Raw genomic sequence first — 20,336 nt, forward strand, 5'->3', positions numbered from 1 at the left:
TATGCAAATAGATAAAGACTGAGAGGAACCACAGGGAAACAAATAGCTGTGTTTGGGTGGTAGGCATATGAATGTAATTTCTTTTCAGTTGCTGTAAAGTTTTGACAACAGACTTTTAAAGAACTGACCTGGCTTTCCCAGCAAAGGTGGGCTTGTCACTCTCTGCTGGGAACCAGTGCTAACCCTTAGCCTTGGGGCTTGCCACACCTCGGGCCATCCACATGGCTGGCTACATCTGTGGAAACCCACCAGGCTTGTCTGAGTGAGGCAGGTGTATACACTGACTGGTCCTACTGGCTAAGAGGTTCCTGGGAGAAACACAGAGGACATTGGGAGTTAGACGAGGGGAGAGCATGGGTAATTCTATGCACTTAAACACTGAGATGGATAATTTAAGAATCCAATGCAAAAGTATGCAAATGACCATCTGCTACATAAATCTATAGGCTGACAACACCAGAGCATAGTTCTCAAATTAGAATGGTCTCAAATGTCAGGTGGTCCACCCAACCCACAGGCAGGTTAAGGATGGCTGCCTGCTTTGTAGATGAGAGCTGAAGCTCAGAGGGGTGAGGTGACTTGCCCCAGGTCACAAAGTCAGGGATTGCTGAGACAAATGCTGCCACTCCTCTGCTAACTGGCAGATGCCTCACGCCTCTGAGGCTCAGAACATTCTTGACACCCGGTCTTGCTGCTTGACTAGACACAGCCATTTCAACTTGTGCCACAGCCCAACTCAAACTCTACTAACCGCCGGAGGCCCACCTCCACCTCCCCAATCCATGGGGGGCATCTCCAGGAGGGACACCAGTTGGCCAACCAACCCCTGGAGTCGTGGTGTCACCCATCCAAATTCCACCAGACTGTGAAGGATTCCCCTGCAGGGCCAGTCCAAGGCCATCCCACCTCAAGCTCATAGCTATCTGCACAAGCAGCATGGACCCAGTCCTGGCCCCGCCACTTCCTGGTTGTAGGATCTTGTAAATGACCCGGCCTCTCAGTGTTCTTGTCTGTAACATGGAGGTAATAAGAGTCTCCATGGGATAGGACTGTTAAGAGGATTAAATGAGGTAACAGACATTCTCAGCAAAGTGAATACAAAGTCCTCTTGGCGGAAGTGGGACACTACCCTCAACACAGCTTCTGTGAAGACTGAACAAGAAAACACGAAGGACCTAGCAAACGCTTGGCTTACAGCAGAGCTCTCTAAGTAATAGTTACTATGATAATAATAAAGGCATCAAACACAGCACAAAGGCAGGGGGGTTGTCCCAGGAAAGGGCTGAGAAGGGCTTTGCAGAGCCTGGAGGATATTTGTTCTTCCCTCCTCGAACAGACTCTCCCTGACAGCCCCCTGCTCCCCCTTCCACCCTCTGCCCCCCTCATCCTCCCACGTGCTCACCAGCCAGGAAGGGACTCCAGCGCTCCCCACTTCTTCCCTCTGATCCCCAGGGTCCAGTGAAAGTCAGACCTAGACCCTCGCCCTCAGTCCCTGCTGCACAGCAAGCCCGGGTTCAGGAGGTGGATGGGGTAAATGAGGGAAACCACTTCCCACTGACTTCATCTCCTCCAGGTCGGGCTTCTGTCAGGTTGTTGCTCCCTCTGGGGCCTGCGGCTGGAGCTCCGCCCCACCCCCCACCCCCGCCCTGCTGCCCCGACCCCCAGTCCCAGGCACCCACTCACAGCTCGAGGATGAGCACCACGTCGGTGTGGTTCTCGAAGACGTCGTGCAGCGTGATGACGTTGGGATGCAGCACCTGCCGCAGGATGCTCACCTCCCGCTCGATCTCCTCCCGGCACACACCCCGCCGGCTGGCTTGTCTCTGCCGCTTCTTGATGAACTTGGCTGCGTACTCCAGCCCCGTGCTCTTCTCTCGGCACTTCTTCACGATGGCGAACTGGCCACTGTGGGGACACAGACCCACACAAGGAGGGCATCACTGTGGTTACTGGGGAAGTGACCTGGTTGTCACCCCTAGGCCACAGTAACTCAGAGTCATTCTTCCAGGGCAGGACAAATCATGCCACCAGCCAGCATCCCCACCTGGCCATCAACCAGTGACTGAGACAGAGTAAGTACTGGGCTTCCCTTCTGCTCATATGAACCCTCTACCTTTTACTAGGAAGGAATGTTGGTATCGTCACTCCCAGTGTACAGATGGGAACACTGAGGCCCTGAAAGGCTATTGGTTTGATCTGGATGACACAGCCTCATCGTTCCAAAGCCTCAGCTAGAACCCCTGTCTTGTATCTACCAGATGAAATCACAATGTCCAGAGGTTTATACTACTTAATGAAAAGATTTTTAAGGAAAAGCAGGACTTCCCTGGCGGTCCAGTGGTTAAGACTCCATGCTCCCACTGCAGGGGGCACAGGTTTGGCCGGGGAACTAAGATCCCACATGCTGTGAGGTGTGGCATAAATAAATAAATAATAAATAAAATAAAAAGCAAAAATGGTCAGCATGGTCAAAATACTAACAGTAACAATCATCTGTTTGGGCCTCCCTTATCTGGAAGCAAGTACAAATTCATCTATTTGGAATTGTGAGGGGACAAAGCACCTCTATAGTCTCATGTTTGTACCTTTGTTTCCAACCCCTCCCAACAAATAAAAATCTCAATTACCTGACATGAGCCAGGTAGTCAGACAATCAGGGGACAGAGCTAATATGAGGACGATGCACTTAAAGACGAGGCCAGAGGCTATGCCAGCCGGGTTCGGGGGGATCCTGGTGGAGGTGAGGGTGGGGCGGAGGCAGCCTAACGTTGTTAGTAAGCACAGTGGGTGTTCGTCACGGTGAGAAGACTGATAGGACCACAGAATCGTAAAATGTTAGGAAACTGAGGCACAGGAGACATCAAGTGACTCACCTGTGGTCATCACAGGGTTAATGGCAAAGCCAGGCCCCAGGGCCGAGTGCCCAGCCCACTGTTCACAAAGCCACTAAGATAGTTAAAGGAGTCAAGATGATGCTTAGTGCCCTTCAGGGCTGGGCCTGAAAATCCTTCACTCCAGGGACCTAGACAGCAATCATGAAATGCTGTCCTCGCCAGAGTGGCAGGTGGCCCTAGGCCAGCCTCCCTGAGTGCTCCAGGGGCAGCCCCCCCAACACACACACACACACACACACACACACACACACACACACACACACACACGGAAGGGCAGCGGCCTCCTGTTTCACCATCTCAGTCCAGGCAATCGGTGGGGGCCACTCGAAGTCCCTGGTGACTGCCCAGTGGCCACCTTCCAGTGGGCCTTCGCACTCCCCTTCCACCAGTGCCCCATGTTTTCCTGCCAACCACAATACCCACTGCTTGAGACAGAACTCAGAAAACTTTAAGGTTCAGCTTAATGGCTAAACAAGGGGCCATGAGACTCTACACTTTGGAGGTACTCTGTTAGTGGCTCTGGGGTAAAAGTTACACACAAGTGCTCTGGATATGTGCCTCAACCTCAGAAAACAGCATCACCTCTGAACCACTCCATTACTAGAATAATCCTTAGTGAGACAGCCTTCAAAATAAACCCAAGTGATTAAAAAAAAAAAAAGTCAAGTAGAGCAAGTAAGGAATAGATAGGCCAAGACTTAAATAGCATTCTATGGCAACCACCTTAGAGATGTTGCCAAACACATGTTCATGTATCTCTCCATCCCCTCATCCCCCAATCACCCAGTGCTACCTGAGCATCTACTCTGTGCCAGGCTCTGAGCTGCACAGTAAGGGGCAGGGACCAAAGGCACAGACATCAGACACAGATGGAGCTCTGGGGAGGGAGAGGGCCCTGGCTGCTGGGCTGGGCTGGGAAGCCTTTGTGGAGCCAAATGTCTATCACACTGTCTGCTAACTCAAAACTATTAGAGTTAACTCAGCTATTTATGCCCCAAATATTGGCTCTGGGCTGTCTACACACTAGGGGTTGACACAGGTGGAGTGAAGCCAAGCCTCCCAAAGTCAGAGGGAACACATTCAGTGAGATCTCTGGTCACTGGGAGCTGCTTTGGGCCTTGCGACATCAGGTTGCTTAGTGGGTGCCACCAAACACTGGACAAAGCCTCCAGTCCCAGGCAGCTGTAAGTCTCTGGTTCAGGATGGCCACACTCCTTTCTTCTCTCTCTGACACCTCAAGGGGCCTGGCGTTGGCAGCCCTGAGGGATGGGAAAACCAAAGCTTAAGGATTTTAAGCGATTTGTTTAAGTTTACAGAGCACAGAGGTGGAGGCACAGGGATTTTATAAGGCAGAGCTAAATATTTCAGGTTACCTTGAGAAAGCTTTCCCTTTTCCTGTGAGGGAAACGGAGGCATTTTTCTGTATCACATGCCTGAAAAGTTCCTCAAACTCTCAAAAAGCAAATGAGTGTTTGCTCTTCCTGGTTGAGTGTTCTCTCTGTGAGAGCAGCTGAGGCAATGAGAGGTGACTGGGGGGTCAGGCCTAACACGAGCTGGCGTCTTCCTCCAGCCAAAAGGAAGTATTCTGAGAGTGCATGACTAACACAGAGCCAAACACCAAGTAACGTCACTCATCTTCCCTCCCTTCATGGGACAGCGGTCCTCTACTCAACCTGCCCTGGGGAGCCTCAAGGAGAGCCAAGGCCACTTGCTGGTTTTCCCCTCTCCTTGAGCTGGTACTGGGAAGTGTGCAGAATATGCTCCACGAGGCCAGCCCTGGGGCAGGGAGGCCTTGGGCAGGGAGAGCAGCCTTCCGGATCAGACAGGCCTGGCCTCAGGAAACTTACGCTGACTGGCTATCTGCTCTGAGCAGCAGTTTCCTCATCTGTAAAATGGGAACTGTGATTCCCTACCAGGGAATTGTGAAGACTGGAAATATGTCATGCCGACCCACAGGCAGCTCCAGTAAACAGTGACTATTACGTCTTATTAGTTAGTTGCTCATATGAAGGCAGAAGTCACTGATCTACATGGTCTGCAATGTGTGGCCAGGGCATCAGTGCGATTTTAACACATCCCCACCCCATCCCCTGACGATTCCAGTGCACAACCAGATATGGGGATATCTTTGTTCTAAGCAATTAACCAACTCTTTTCATCCTTAGAGCAGTGGTTCTCAACCCTGACTGCATGCTGGAATCACCAGGGGAATTTTTTTTTTTGGCCACACTGCACGGCATGCGGGATCTCAGTTCCCCAACCAGAGATCGAACCCGTGCCCCCGGAAGTGGAAGCGCAGAGTCTTAACCACTGGGCCACCAGGGAAGTCCCGGGGAATTTTAAAATTATTGCTGCCTGGGTCCTACCTCCAGAGATTCTGATCTCCAGGGTCTGGGTTGCAGCCTGGGAATCAAGATATTTAAAAGCTTTCCGGGTGACCGTGATGTGCAGTCCAAGCTGAGAAACACCAACTTACAACAGTCTTCTGATTATCTCCATTTTCTAGATGAAAAAAGTACACCACTGTTACTCATATTATTCCTTGCCCTCTTCAGTATTGATATATTACCCTCTCCCTTAGTTCTTTGATCTGACCATTAGAAGGAGGATGGGAGGGGAGAAAAGGATGGGAGGGGAGAAAAGTAAGCGGGGGGAGTATCATCTCTTCCACCAGGACAGTTTTTGCTTGATTTGCAAATCAAGGCAGAAGACCACCCCGGGCTCTGGGAAATAACAGGAATGGAAGTTTGCAGTTGGGCACCCCCTGGTCAGTGTACCCACAGCAGATGCACGAAAGCCAGACCTGAGGTGGCTTCGGCACGCCCCCCAGAAGACCCAAGGGCAGGTGGAAGCGGTGATGGTGATGAGCCCTTGTCTGCCCATCAGGAATGCTCTGAAGCCAGAAATTCAGGCCCTGGGATGCAGAAGTCGCTCAGCTAGGCTACGGGGCAAGGGGTGGACAGCGAGAGCCCCTCTAGGTTAGGACGGAGCCACCCAGGGTATATCCCGGGAGGGAGCAGAGAGGAGCCATCCGACCATAAGGGAAGTGATTACCAACACTAATTCAAAAATTATGGGAATGCTGAAACACTGATGTACATAGGCAGAGCACGCATATTCCTCTTCCCGCCTCCCTAGCAAGAGTCAGTTCCTAACCTGAATGCAGCAAAGGGAGGGTAGTCCGGAGGTCCAATTCCTGGTCCCCGTGACCTGCCACCAAAGCTTCGTGGGCTTGGACAAGGAGATGCCTTCTCAGTTGTTTCCCTCCAGCTGCCACCGGAGGTCTCACCTCAGAAAGCTTCCTGTCAGAAAGCTCCTAAGAGCCCATGACAACTCCGAACATAAATGAAGCTTTCCCTTCACTCTCCAAATTCCATCTCTGGGCTGATGTCTGGAGACTTGGGTTCTGGTCAGGGCCCGTCCACTAACTGGTCATAACCCTGGGCAGCCTGTTCAACTCCCTGGGCCTCAGGGTCCTCCCTTGTCAAATGTGGATGAGAAAACCCCGCCTGTCCACCTCACAGGGCTGTTGGGGAAATCATGAGATAACGCCTGACAAAGGACTTAACTATCCAGCACAGTAGAAAAGCAGGAGGCGGGGGTGGGTGGAATGCTGAGCCCGAGGCTGGCTTGCAAAAGTCACGTAGGAGGGTTTCCGAGAAGGACGGTGAATCCGCAAGACACAGAAACTACCTTCCCTGCTCCTGCCAGCTGCTCTCCTGCAAGTATGTCAGGAACACACCCCTCTTCCCAGGCAGAGGGCCCAGCCCCTCACTCACTCAGTGCCCCGGAAGAACAAAGCAGGCTGCGTGAAGATCAGCGTCACAGTCACAGACAGAACTCGGCAGGGCCCAGGGTGGCACCCCATGAGGGTCTCCTGTTGTCTGCCCAGGAATCAGATGAGGAGTAAACCTAGACCAGCTTCTCAGAACTCAAAAATAGTGTTGCTGTCTCCAACACCAGCTCCTAAGCTTCATGGAAGAGCCTGGCTCAATTACCACCGAATTCTTCACCGCCAAAGAAGAATAATCTGGGCGTGATCCAAATCTCACACCCTGAGATAGATTTTGTATAGCAATGTGGACATCCCAGCATTTACATCCAGCTTTTCTCTCTGCAAGCTAACTGTATTTTTATTCTCTCTTTTAATATTTGCAGGTACCATTCTTAGCTCCATTTTACAGATCAGAAAATGGAGGCTTAGGGAGGTTAAGCGACTTGGTAGTTGGGCCAGGTAGCAGGCCCTGATAGCAGGGTTTGAACATAGAGTCAGGTCAACTGACTCTAGCTTCAGTGAGACTCTCAAGGTAACTAGCTGGCAGTGATGTACCAAACAGTGAGGAGGGGGCCCACCCCAGAACCGAGGAGCATTTTATCACTGACAGTATTGAGAATTGCCAGTGCATGATGATAATAAAAAGTAGACTGATTTTTATTCAATTTTATCATTGGTTTTGAATTCTCCAAAGACAGTGCACCCCTCATGGCCGGCATTGAGGCAAGACCACTCCCACTGCCCACCCACTCCCACCAGGTTGGCTATGGCCAACTAGACTTGTTCTGGCAACTCCCAGGGGCTGACTGCCAAAGGTGTTTTGTAAGGGTTACGGATAGAGTGGGTCTAACTCATTCTCATTCTCAGTCAACTCTGAAGTGTCCATGAACTTAGTAACTTGCCCCAAAGTCCCCAGTTGGTCAAGGCTGAGATGAGGCAGAGCTGTACAGAACGCAGATCCCCCCAGGGAGGAGATGCCACGGGAGGTAAAAGGTAACAAATGGGAAGTGCTCCAAGTCAGAGGGATGTGGGGACCAGGTTCCTCCTCCCGCTTCCCCCAAGCAATCACTGCAGTTCCTCTTCCCACACTCCAGAACAATGAGCCACGATTCCTCTGGAATTAGCCTGCAAGTTTGCAGGACCACTGGGCGGGGACGATGCTTAGAAGCTTCCAGTCATGGCCACCCCAGGTGCAGCCCAGCAGGCGGGGGAATGGGACATTCGGCCAACATGTGTCAAATGTGTGGGCAAGAGGAGCTCAAATCTACAGTCCGCAGGAACCACATCAGCCTGATCCCAGAGGACCCACACCCCAATCCCAGGGCAATAGCCTGTCTGAGGATGGTGTCGCTGGCCCCCTCCCCACTCCTCTGCCTGGTCAGGCTTGACTGACCCTGCCTCTTAACCCCCTCCCCCTTCCAACACATCTCATATCTAGCCAGCCACTCCTGATTCCCATGAACAAGATCTTTCTCCCATTGCCTTAGTAACCAACTTGCTTCTGGTCTCCTATACCCAAGTCCAAGATTTAGAGTCAAAAGACCCAGCTTCTATCTCCAGCTCTGTAACTGTGACTCTGAGCCTCAGTTTCCTTGTGTGTAACACAGACATAAGAATATCTCAATCTTACCAGGTTATAATGAGAAAGAAATGAGACAAGTATGTAAAAGCACTAAGTAAACTGTAATTCTCTGTGAATGTGAATTATTCTTTCTTTCCATCCACTGGATCGCCATATCTGGATCCTGGTCTCCATTTTCCAGTCCCAGCCTTGAACCTGATTCAGCCCCTGTGAACCCCATCCACAGATCCCAGCTTAAAAACAGATAGTGCTGGAGAGAACTGGGGCCGCTGAAAGGCAGGGTCCCCAGGTGGTGCCAGGATCCAGGAAGACAGAAAACACTTCGGGATGCAGTCACCCAAGGTCAGGGCAAACAAGGGACCAGACATCCAGGAAGCCAAAAAAGGGTGAAGAAATACAAGGGTACCAGAAGTGGGAAGTAGCAAGTCAAGATTCCAGGCCAGAGAGTTGAGGGTAAGGAGCAAAAATTTACCAAAAGCCAGGTGGGCAGTACGTCAGGAGCTAGGTGGGCAAGCGAGGAGTGAGAGGCATGTGGGATCAGCAGGTGGCACGTGGAGACTGGAGCAGACAGAAACATCAGCACAAGACCTGCAAACACAAGAGCGCCCAGAGCCATTCACATGGCCTTTTCTCCCAGCTAGTGAGCCAAACCCACTGTCTAACGAACCCACTTCTCCTCTCTGACCGTGTTGCCCATACCTTTCTAGTCTCCTGATGATGATTTTAAAACTTATTTGAGGTATGGAACCCTCTCTCCAATAAATCTTGCACAGAAGCCCAACATGCAAAACAGATAAAAAGCAGTACTTCTGGGACTTCCCTGGTGGCGCAGTGGTTAAGAATCCACCTGCCAATGCAGGAGACATGAGTTTGAGCCCTGGTCCGGGAAGATCCCACATGCCGTGGAGCAACTAAGGCCATGCGCCACAACTACTGAGCCTGCGCTCTAGAGCCCATGAGCCACAACTACTGAGCCCGTGTGCCACAACTACTGAAGCCCACGTGACTAGAGCCCGTGCTCCGCAACAAGAGAAGCCACCTCAATGAGAAGCCCACGCACCGCAATGAAGAATAGCTCCTGCTTACCGCAACTAGAGTAAAGCCAGCACACAGCAACAAAGACCCAAGGCAGCCAAAAATAGATATAAAAAATAAATAAATAAATTTATTTTTTTTAAAAAAGGGGGCTTCCCTGGTGGCGCAGTGGTTGAGAATCTGCCTGCCAATGCAGAGGACACGGGTTCGAGCCCTGGTCTGGGAAGATCCCACATGCCGCGGAGCAACTGGGCCCGTGAGCCACAATTACTGAGCCTGCGCGTCTGGAGCCTGTGCTCCGCAACAAGAGAGGCCGCGATAATGAGAGGCCCGCGCACCGCGATGAAGAGTGGCCCCCACTTGCCACAACTAGAGAAAGCCCTCGCACAGAAACGAAGACCCAACACAACCATAAATAAATAAATAAATAAATAAATAAATTTTCAAAAAAAAAAGGAGTACTTCTTTTTGGGGGAGAGGCACTCAGAAGTCACCTACTCAGAGCCCACCCACATGATGCCTAAAGGGGTTTCATGGAACCCCTAGGGCTCCAGGGAACACAACTTGAGAAGTACACTCTACAGCATGGAAGCATGCTCACTGATAATCCCAAAGCAATTTCAAACTGTAAGAAAAAAGAAAAAGAAAAGGAGAAATAGAAAACACTGATGAAATAATTCTCAAAATTATTATCTAGTCTTTTAAGAAGTTACTCTGACCAAGGCAAACTCAGGGTCACCAGTAAGCAATACATGTAGGATAAGCATCAGGAACCAGAAGTTTCCAGGGAGCTGAACCCTGACCTACAAATGGCCCCTGTCCAAGCAGTCACAGGTGTCTGCCTGTGCTGGCCAGTGGCAGCTGCTTTCACATCTTAGCTCATTCAATTCCCTGTCCCTCAGACTAACTTCCTTCCTCTGACACTTTTTTGGGGGGAGGGGGGGGCAGAAAAAATTCCTAAAGCACAAAAAGGGAGGACTCGTTGAGCAGAGCCAAGTCAGGCTATGATTACCTTTTGGAATCTATTTTTAAGTCTAAGCACACTTTGATGCTGTTGTCAAATGAACATGAGCCCACAAGTCCAAGGCCTGAAATAAATTAGGCTCAGTTTAAGTTGGACTTGGCTATTCAGAGAAAGGTTTTCACTGAAAATACAGCTCAGTGTCCTCTGGTATTTCCCTTTGTTTAGAGTCTAGATTCTAGACACTGACATGAGGTAGGTTATTATGGTTTGAAGTGTTAGCCTTGGAGGGTACTACCCACCACTCACCATCCACCCACCTGTCATCTCATCCCCTAACTACCCACCCACCCATCCACCTAACTGTCCATTCACCAATCCATCCATTCACTGATGTACTCCTCCATCCCTCATGTATGAATCGGTGTCCTAAGTGCTACAAACAAGACGCACCCCACTACTTGAAGGGCTCACAGTCAACTGGGGAGATCAAACACTCATGCAAAAAGAAATATGGCATGGATGTGTAGAAATAGCTCTCAGAGTCAACTGCGTGGGAAACAGTAAGTGCTGCAGCAGTTCAACAGAGGGAGAAAGTATCAGCCAAGGGGAGTCAGGGGAAGCCTTAAGGAGCAGGTGGGATTTGAACCAGGGGCAACAGTGTACTATCAGGCCATTCAAGATGGCTGTTCTCTTGCTCTCTGGACATCCCCTGCTCGACTAGTCCTGCCTCACTGCACCTACTCACATAACTGACCTTCCCTCTTAATCATAGAGCCTAATCAATCAATGCCTACATACTTGCCCCCGGCCCCCGGCCCCAGCTGGTGATTGTTCTAATCTCTAGATCAGAACATCTTGACCAAGATAGCTTATGAAAGGGGCAGTGAGGGGCATGCGCCTCTCTTGGTTTCCCTGGTAACCGATGAGCCAACCTGACGTCAATTCCCTCTATAACTGTAACCTCACTCTCCACCCAGGAGTGAAGACTTGCTGCCCTGTCCTGCCCGCCATCTGCTGCACATGGTGAAGTGTCGCTCCAGGACCTTGCTTCAGACACGTAAGATCCCCCCAACCATTAAACCACTGATGTCTCTGTTGCTGACTCCGGGCTCTTTCTTCGGTCTGGAGGCTGGGCAAGTACAGGGCCTGCAGGCCCGCGGGGTATAGCCCAACAGGCAGAAAAAGCTGGATGCAGACAGGCAAAGGGGAGTCAGCTAGCCAGAGCTGGAGAAGCAGGGAGTGATACACAGATGCTTTATTCTGGGCAGGCCCCAACTCACCACCTCTCTACCTCACTTCGTCCCCGTCAAGTGGCCACTTTCTTGAGGAAGTACATCAAGAAGCTGAACTTGCCCTTTCCTCTCCTCTTTGTGCGGGTGGAGGGAAAGGAAGACAAGTGGCCGGCAGCCAATGATGTTCGCCTATAGGGCTCCCTTCTCACCACCCAAGTTCCTGACAATCAGATGTACCTTTGATTAATGAAAGAACTTCAGCAGAACAGGTCAACTTGCTTGATCCCAGAAATGCCAGCCAGTTGGCCTTCACAGCCTGGGTGGAGCCCAGGAGGCTGGACCATAACAGATGTGACCTTTTGCATGAGCTCATGCTACAGAGCAAGAAAGGGACTACAACAGGAAGACAGAAAAATCCAGGCTGGTCGAGGTTCTGTTATTACTGTGTGGGGACAGAGTCCTCCCTCATAAAATGGTGAAGTGAACAGTTTATCTTCTATAAAACCTCCCTCCCAACTTGCCAGACCACTCTAGTGCCAAGAGTTCTGTACCCAGCCTCTCTCCTGTGAACTCTGGACCTCCTCATGGTCCACATCCCCTGGGATCCTTTCCATAATTTACCCATAATTCACACTGAGTGATATGGGATGCAAAGGGTTAACCTGCCCTCAGTGCAAAGTAACACATTCACATTTTAGCAGCATCCTTGACCAAGAGGGGCTTTAACAGTGGCACGTTTAGGCACACGTTGGGCAAGTGAAGGAACTAACTGGAGATAAAAAGGTCTTTCCTGGGCTTCCCTGGTGGCGCAGTGGTTAAGAATCTGCCTGCCAATGCAGGGGACACAGGTTCAAGCCCTGGTCCGGGAAGATCCCACATGCCGCATAGCAACTGAGCCTGTGCGCCCCAACTACTGAGCCTGTGTGCTCTACAGCCCGCAAGCCACAACTACTGAGCCTGCGTACCACAACTACTGAAGTTCGTGTGCCACAACTACTGAAGCCCGCGTGCCTAGAGCCCGTGCTCCGTAACAAGAGGAGCCACCCCAGGGAGAAGCCTGCGCACCGCAACAAAGAGTAGCCCCCGCTCATCGCAACTAGAGAAAGCCCGCACGCAGCAACGAAGATCCAACACAGCCAAAAATAAATAAACAAAATAAATAAATTTATTTTAAAAAAAAAAAGGTCTTTCCTAAAATTCATGCCAAAAAGGTGGCCCTGAAGAGGACTGACTACATGTATCTGCATATGTGAATGCGGATGTCCAAAAATTGCAACCAATTATTTCTTGTCAATTCTCTTCTGTCCACCTGGATCTTAATGTTCAAGGGATTCTTGCTGCAACATCTTCACTGATATACACAACTCTTAGCCATCTAGGGTGGATGCTCTCTGTTCCTCGGGATTTCTGTGAGTTTTTGATCCCAGGTTTGCTTCCTCACCACTACTTGACAATGCCTCAGATCACCTCTCCCAAACTCAGGGCTGGGGATGGGGAAAACCACGTTGTGGGCAGAGCACAGGGTTTGGAGTCCCGGCTCTATCACCAATTTCCAAGTCCCCTTCTCTCTCATGGCCTCAGTTTACTCATCAGAAAAATGGTGAGTTGGACCAAGATGTCTCTCTCAGGTCCCCACCCCCATCCCAGCTCACCCTCTTAGGATTCCCTGATGCAGGTCAGTGTGTCACATGCATCTATCAATCTGAGACACACAGGGTGATTTCTGGGTTTCCCACCGCACAGGGTCCAGCCACAGGTTCAAGCTACTGAGATTTGTCAGTCCCATTTTAACCAACTAAATTTCCAAAGAGAGAGTGGGATCAGGGCTTTGGGCAAGAAGAAAAGATCTCAGGCACTCTCAGAAAGATGCCCCTGTACCATCTTCACATCCAGCAAAATGCTGAACACACCAAATGGCAGAGATGCCTCCATGACAAATGACCGAGGCATTCACCTTAACCAGCAACCAGCCCGTAAGAGCCTGGGGAGAAAGGACTGTCCTACTCATCTCACAGGGCCCGCTGAACACTGAGAACAAAGCAGGTATTCCGTCAGTGTAGAAAGGAAGAGCTAAACTGAGGCAGCAGGGGGACTTCCCTGGTGGTCCAGTGGTAAAGAATCTGCCTTCCAATGCAGGGGATGCGGTTTCAATCCCTGGTCAGGAACTAAGATCCCACATGCCGCGGGGCAACTAAGCCCACACGCCCCAACTACTGAGCTCGTGCGCCTCAGTGAGAAAGCCCACGTGCCGCAAACTACAGAGCCCACGCGCTCTGGTGCCCGAGCGCCACAACTAGAGAGAAGCCCATGCGCCACAACGAAGAGCCTGCACCACAATGAAAGATCCGACGTGCCGCAACTAAGAGACCTGATGCAGCCAAAAAAATAAAATAAAATAAAATAAACTGAGGCAGCAGGAAGTGAGGTGCAGACCTGTCACTCACAGCCAGCTCTCCATGCAGCTGGAGCACGTCACTGGCAGACTCTCTGGGAAAAGAACACGTTCTTGATATTTGTTTATTACAAAAGGAGCATGTTCATTATTTTTAAAAAGCACAAAGAGGAAGCTTCCTGAGATAACCATTGTTATCATTTTGGTGGCTGCTCTCTTGGACTTTTTTTCAGCACATATTACGGTCCTTTTTAAAAAAGACTGTTCATTTTTTTAATGGAACTGGGATGATACCATATGTACTATTTTGGAAACTGCTTTAAAATTTTTTTCTACTTAATAATAGATCATGAACATTTACTCATGTCATTAAAAATTATTTTACTACCTGATTTTAAATAATATGCCACCATACAAATAAAGCATGGTTTTTAGAGCAAACTCTTAATTTTGGACATTTATATTACTTCTAATTGTTAATATAATTAATAAGACTGTTTCAGATACCCTTATATATGTCTTTGTGTACATCCCTGATTATTTTTTCTGAAGGTAAATTCCAGAGAGTAGAACCCTTAGTCAAACGTTATGTACATTTTTAAGGTTTTTGATAACTTGACAAATTATCTTCTGGAAAGAATGTCCCAGTAATACTCCCAGCAGCCCTAAATATCAAAATCCCCTGCTCCTCACCCCACACACATTTCACCAAATACTGGCTCACTGTGTTTTTCAGCTTTACCATTTTCCTACTTGAAAGATGATATGTCATTGTTTTAACTTGAATTAAATTTATTAACTTGTAGTCGATTACAAGTAAGAATGAACATCTTTTCCCATGTTTGTTGGTAATGTGAACTGCCTTATATATGCCTCGCTTATTTTTCCACTAGGATGTTTGCCTTTTTCTTATTGTTTGTAAAAGCTCTTTACATATTTGTGACATGAACCCTTTGCCGTGTATGTTGCAAATATTTGCCCTAATTGTATTGTCCACAAAGGAACTTTAGGTCTTCTGTAGCATCCGATGGTGTTAACCAGTTTTTTTCTTACCTCTCTCTCCTTCTGCCTGTCACTAAGCTGTGACTTCGGGGCACACTGAAGGGAAGTGCCTTATGCCTTGTGCCCTTGTTGGTCACCTAGGCACTCAATCCAAGCGATACCTTCAAACTCACCGCACAGGCAACCTCTCATCCCCCACGCCTGGCTCTTTCCTCAGAGTTAGCCCACTCTTCCTCCTGGCGATGTCCCTCCTACTGGTTGATTGCAGAAAAGGATGGCATCAGAGGGTGAGCAGGTCCTGCTACAGAGTGGGCCTGGTGTCCCCAAGGTGGGCCATAGCTGCTGGGGTGACTGGCACAACAAACCCCCTTTAGGGATGCAGAGCATCTCCCCTGCCCCCAAATTATCCATGATGTTGTTTAGTGTCCTTTGTAACAGGCTGCAGCAGGAAATGGCTTTCTTTCAGAAATTAGTACCATGAAGATATCTGTCTACCCTGAAAAACTGATACCCTTGTTCATTTCAGATAATGAAAATGATGTAATCTATCTTATTTCCCTTTCGTTGTCTTGGTGGTCAGTGACAATAGCGATAGTGGCCCAGATCTCGGGTGTATTTCCTTCCTCCTTCCTTCGCACCAGTGGTTCTCAAATTTGAGGGTGTAACAGAATCAGCTGGGGAGATTGGTAAAAATGCAGGCACTCACACGATAGTGAGAGGCCCGCGCACCGCGATGAAGAGTGGCCCCCGCTTGCCGCAACTGGAGAAAGCCCTCGCACAGAAACTAAGACCCAACACAGCCATAAATTAATTAATTAATTAATTAATTTAAAAAAAAAAGCACATGGCTTTTAAAAAAAAAAAATGCAGGCACTCAGGCCTTACCACAGAATTGATAAATCACAATCTTTTGGATGTCAAGTGTCTTTTGATGTTCCACCTTTACTTTCAAATTCTGTGTGCCTCATGCTGTACGTTGCCTCAGGTTCTTACCATACACGGGCAGGAGGAAATAACTGTAAGTTGTTCTGTGTTGCCGTCACTGTGGCATGGAGAAAGATAGGGAGCTGCAGAGCACGCCTGCAAAGGCAGAACCTGGTCCATTTCACAGATGGCTAGTGGAGGCCCCAAATGGTTAAAGGGCCAAGGCGGGACCACCCACATAGCCATTTACAGTCCATCCCAATGGACAAGTTGATCGACTGCAGAGCAGAAGGCATTTCCCATAGGAATAAAATGGTGCCACTCCCATCCCCCACGGGCCCCATGCTCACAGGCGGCCCATTCCCTCATCCCCACCCTCAAAGGGATCTGACTTTAGGGCTTCCCTGGTGGCACAGTGGTTGAGAATCTGCCTGCTAATGCAGGGGACACGGGTTCGAGCCCTGGTCTGGGAAGATCCCACGTGCCACGGAGCAACTGGGCCCGTGAGCCACAACTACTGAGCCTGCGCGTCTGGAGCCTGTGCTCCGCAACAAGAGAGGCCGCGATAGTGAGAGGCCCATGCACCGCGATGAAGAGTGGCCCCCACTTGCCGCGACTGGAGAAAGCCCTCGCACAGAAATGAAGACCCAACACAGCCAAAAATAAAAATAAATAAATAAATAAAAATTTAAAAAAAAAAAAAAAGGGATCTGACTTTAGATCCACATCCATCCTCCCTATGCCCACAACCCTAGAGGGTGGGGCAAGGTAGAGAGAACAGGTCCAAATCCTCTTAGAAGCAGATTTCTGTTCAAAATCTCCCCCCACCCAGCCCTGTCTACCCAGCAGAAGCCAGAGCCTCTGTTGAGTTGCAGCCGTGCCATCTCCGCTGTCATCACCAGCCCCAATTAGCAGCTACCAGGCGCCCTCGGGGCTGCCACTCCTTCCAGGTTCCTCTAACTCTGCCCTAAGTCATTACAGGATCTGACATGTTTCTTTCAAGCCTAACTGTCAGGACACCGGGAAGGTATGTGTCACATCCAACATGATCTGTTTTTCCTCTGTCTACCCAAACTGCAAGTCTAGAATAGAGCCCGGCCTCTAACATGGCCTCTTCCCTCTAGAAGCCCACCTGCCAGGCCTCCCTCACCAGCTGCCTCAGGGTGGCCTTGACCTCGCCCACATGGCCCATGCTGGAGTCACAGAGGGGCAGAGGTTAACCAGCAGAGCTCTGAAGGTGCAGGGGGCTCGGATCTGGGAAAGACGCCAGGATAACACCAACCCAGTTCTGTTACTAGCAGTCTCTAGTGACAGAAACTTGGCTGAGTTTCTTAACTTTTCTGTGCCTCTGTTCCTTCATCAGCACATGGGGATAACAACCACCTCACAGGTTGTGATGCACATTAACTGCACTGATAAACATGATTTTAGTTTTAGCTCCCCGGGCTTCAGTTTCCTCACCTGTAAAATGAAAATAATACACTTAACTTGCAGGACTGTTGAGAAATTTTAATTAGAGAAAGGTGAGAACACAGCACAAAGCCCAGGATATCCTTGGTGCTCATTGAATGGTTTCTGAAAGATGGAGGAGGAATAAATCAGACGGTGAATATCACGGTTCAGAGCAGATGTTTTCACCCTGGCTTGCAGGCTGCCCCTTCTTGCCCTTCAGTATCCCAGAAATCACCTCCGCCCTCAACAAAACAGGGGCCACCCGGGGCCCAGACTGGCCAGAGAGGCACACTCCTGCCTCATCTCGAGAGCTGGCAGGTCCTGGCCTTCCCTCCAGAGCAGAGTGTCTCAACACATCAGGGCCCAGGACAGCCAGGGGACGGACTGTGTCCCTCGGCCCTCCCGTCACCCCACCGTTCCCTCCAGGGCAGGGACACTGCAGGGTCCCCTGCCAGAGGCTGGCTCTGGATGGCAAGGCTCATATACACACAGAGAAGGGTCCCCACATACACTGAGCTCTCTGCCTGGGTCCCTGGGTCTCTTCTGGGTGGGCCACTGCTGGAGCGGACCCAGCGGAAGTGTGAGGAAGCCCAGCCGTGTCAACTGAGGTTGCCTTGACCGTAAAAGGTGTCCTCCGTGTGCACAACTCGGTGTCCGTCACAGCCCTTACTGCCCGGGATATTCTGTCTACTCGCCTGAATCCCACGCTCCACCCTCAGCGCCCCAGGGCTGTAAACACCTGAGAGGCAGGGATGGCTCTGTCTTGCCCACTACTGTGCTTTTGGCACCTAGAAGCGCTCAGTATGAGCTGAATACAGGAGTCTTGCGTGTAGGCACTGGGAACACAAAGACGAACAAGATGCAGTTCCTCATTCACATAAGAACCAGCAAGTATTTGCAGAAGGCACCCCCAGAAACCTCTTTTCTAAACTAAACATTCGGTATATCTTCTCTCCCGTGCTCTTTGAAGGCAGAGCTGCTTTGTGGAACCTCTCTTTACCCGTAGGACACCCAAGCTGTCACAGAGTACACAGTAGGCACTTTGACACAGACTAAACTCAGCTCGGGAGCGCTGCCCGTCCACTCTGCTGGAAACCTGCCCAGTCACTCTCTGTTCTGTAAGGAATTTTCCCTTGGATCCCAGAGGCGAGTAAGACACAGAGTAACTTGGTCACAGTTCCCCTTCCCCTAGAGCCCAGAAATTACCTGCCCAAGCTGGGGCTGGGAGTTAGGACGACCCACAGGCTGGGTGTCAGACCCAAGCTTTTCTAGGGCACAGCGGGGACTGGGAGGGACAGTCCTGCCCCACAGCTGCCACCAGCTGCTTCTCACAGAACGGTGGGGTCAAACCGCAGGGGAGAGGAAGGACCCTTTTCACAGTTGAGGAAACACGCAGAGCTTGCCCGGGTCACAGAGCAGCTTACAGCACAGCAGCCAGAGACCCCAGGTCTCTCAACACCTATTCTGTGTCTTTCTACTACGGCAAGGAGTTCCAAACTTTTTCTAGCAGTAAAACTCTTTTTCTTTTCATTATTTATTTATTTATTTTAATTAATTAATCACATAAAATAAAAACACATACATGAAAAAAAATGCTCAACCACATAATTAAAGGAATGTCAATATAAACAAGGAAATGTCATTTTTAGCTATCAGATTTACAGATAGCAAAAAGTTTGAGGGACTTCCCTGGTGGCCCAGTGGCCAAGACTCTGTGCTCCCAATGCAGGAGGCCCGGGCTCAATCCCCGGTCAGGGAATTAGATCCCGCATGCCGCAACTAAAGATCCCACACGCGGCAACAAAGATCCTGCGTGCGGCAACAAAGATCCTGCGTGCTGTAACTAAGACCCGGCACAGCCAAATAAACAAATAGATAAATAAATAAATAAAAAGTATGATAACACAGTGTTTATAAATATGGGGAAAAAAATCAGATTTGTGATAATAAACATTGATACAATGTTTTAGGAGGGTAATTTGGTAATAACTACAGTAGATTTCAAAAATCATACCCTTTATTCTAGGAATTCTACTTCTATATATATATATTTTTTATAAATTTATTTATTTATTTGTTGGTTTTTTTTTGGCTGCGTTGGGTCTTCGTTGCCGTGCGCGGGTTTTCTCTAGTTGTGGAGAGCGGGGGCTACTCTTCGTTGCAGTGCGTGGGCTCCTCATTGCGGTGGCTTCTCTTGTTGCGGAGCACGGGCTCTAGGCGCGAGGGCTTCAGTAGTTGTGGCACGCGGGCTCAGTAGTTGTGGCACGCGGGCTCAGTAGTCGTGGCTTGCAGGCTCTAGAGCACAGGCTCAGTAGTTGTGGTGCACGGGCTTTGTCGCTCCGCAGCATGTGGGATCTTCCCTGACCAGGGCTCGAACCCGTGTCCCCCGCATTGGCAGGCGGATTCTTAACCACTGGACCACCAAGGAAGACCCCCCACTTCTATATTATATATGGATATATGATAGAATATACGTATGTTCTTCCACATGTTCAGAAAGATGAGTATTCAGGTAGGTTCTTTGCAGCATAATTTGTGTTAGCAAAGGAAATAGAACAGCACCAAGGTTAAATGTTCAATATATCACGGTACACGTGCACACTGGAGTAGTATGCCGCCATGAAAAATGATGCCAGAGGGCTATACGCGCTATTATTTTAAGGAAAGAAAAAAGATAAGGTGCACAAGAGTGGGTAAAGTACAAAGATATAAAGGGTATAAAGGGTCTATACCACACATTTGCACAGACTTTCTGGAAGGAAAGCATTACCAGGTAACAGCACCCCCAGGAGAGGGAAGGTGGTCCGGGAGAACAACAAAACTTACTTTCCAGCAAACATTTCCCTTTTGTTCTGTTGGAAACTTTTTTTTTTTTTTAATTAATTAATTTATTTATGGCTGTGTTGGTTCTTCGTTTCTGTGCGAGGGCTTTCTCTAGTTGCGGCGAGCGGGGGCCACTCTTCATCGCGGTGCGCGGGCCTCTCACTATCGCGGCCTCTCTTGTTGCGGAGCACAGGCTCCAGACGCGCAGGCTCAGTAGTTGTGGCGCACGGGCCCAGTTGCTCCGCGGCATGTGGGATCTTC

The 20,336-nt window shown here is 49.7% G+C and overlaps 1 protein-coding gene across 3 annotated transcripts in view; it reads right to left on the reverse strand.

Moving 5' to 3' along the window:
- DAPK2 (death associated protein kinase 2) overlaps window positions 1-20,336 on the reverse strand; it is a 122,574-nt gene that overhangs the window by 51,044 nt on the left and 51,194 nt on the right. For all 3 annotated transcript variants that reach the window (XM_082447195.1, XM_082447193.1, XM_082447194.1), the window contains exon 3: window positions 1,684-1,905. In XM_082447195.1, coding sequence (XP_082303321.1) covers window positions 1,684-1,905 — 222 coding nt within the window. The remainder of the gene's footprint in view (window positions 1-1,683; window positions 1,906-20,336) is intronic.

This window comes from Balaenoptera physalus (genome assembly GCF_965194825.1).
Source record: "Balaenoptera physalus genome assembly, chromosome: 2".
NCBI lineage: Eukaryota > Metazoa > Chordata > Mammalia > Artiodactyla > Balaenopteridae > Balaenoptera > Balaenoptera physalus.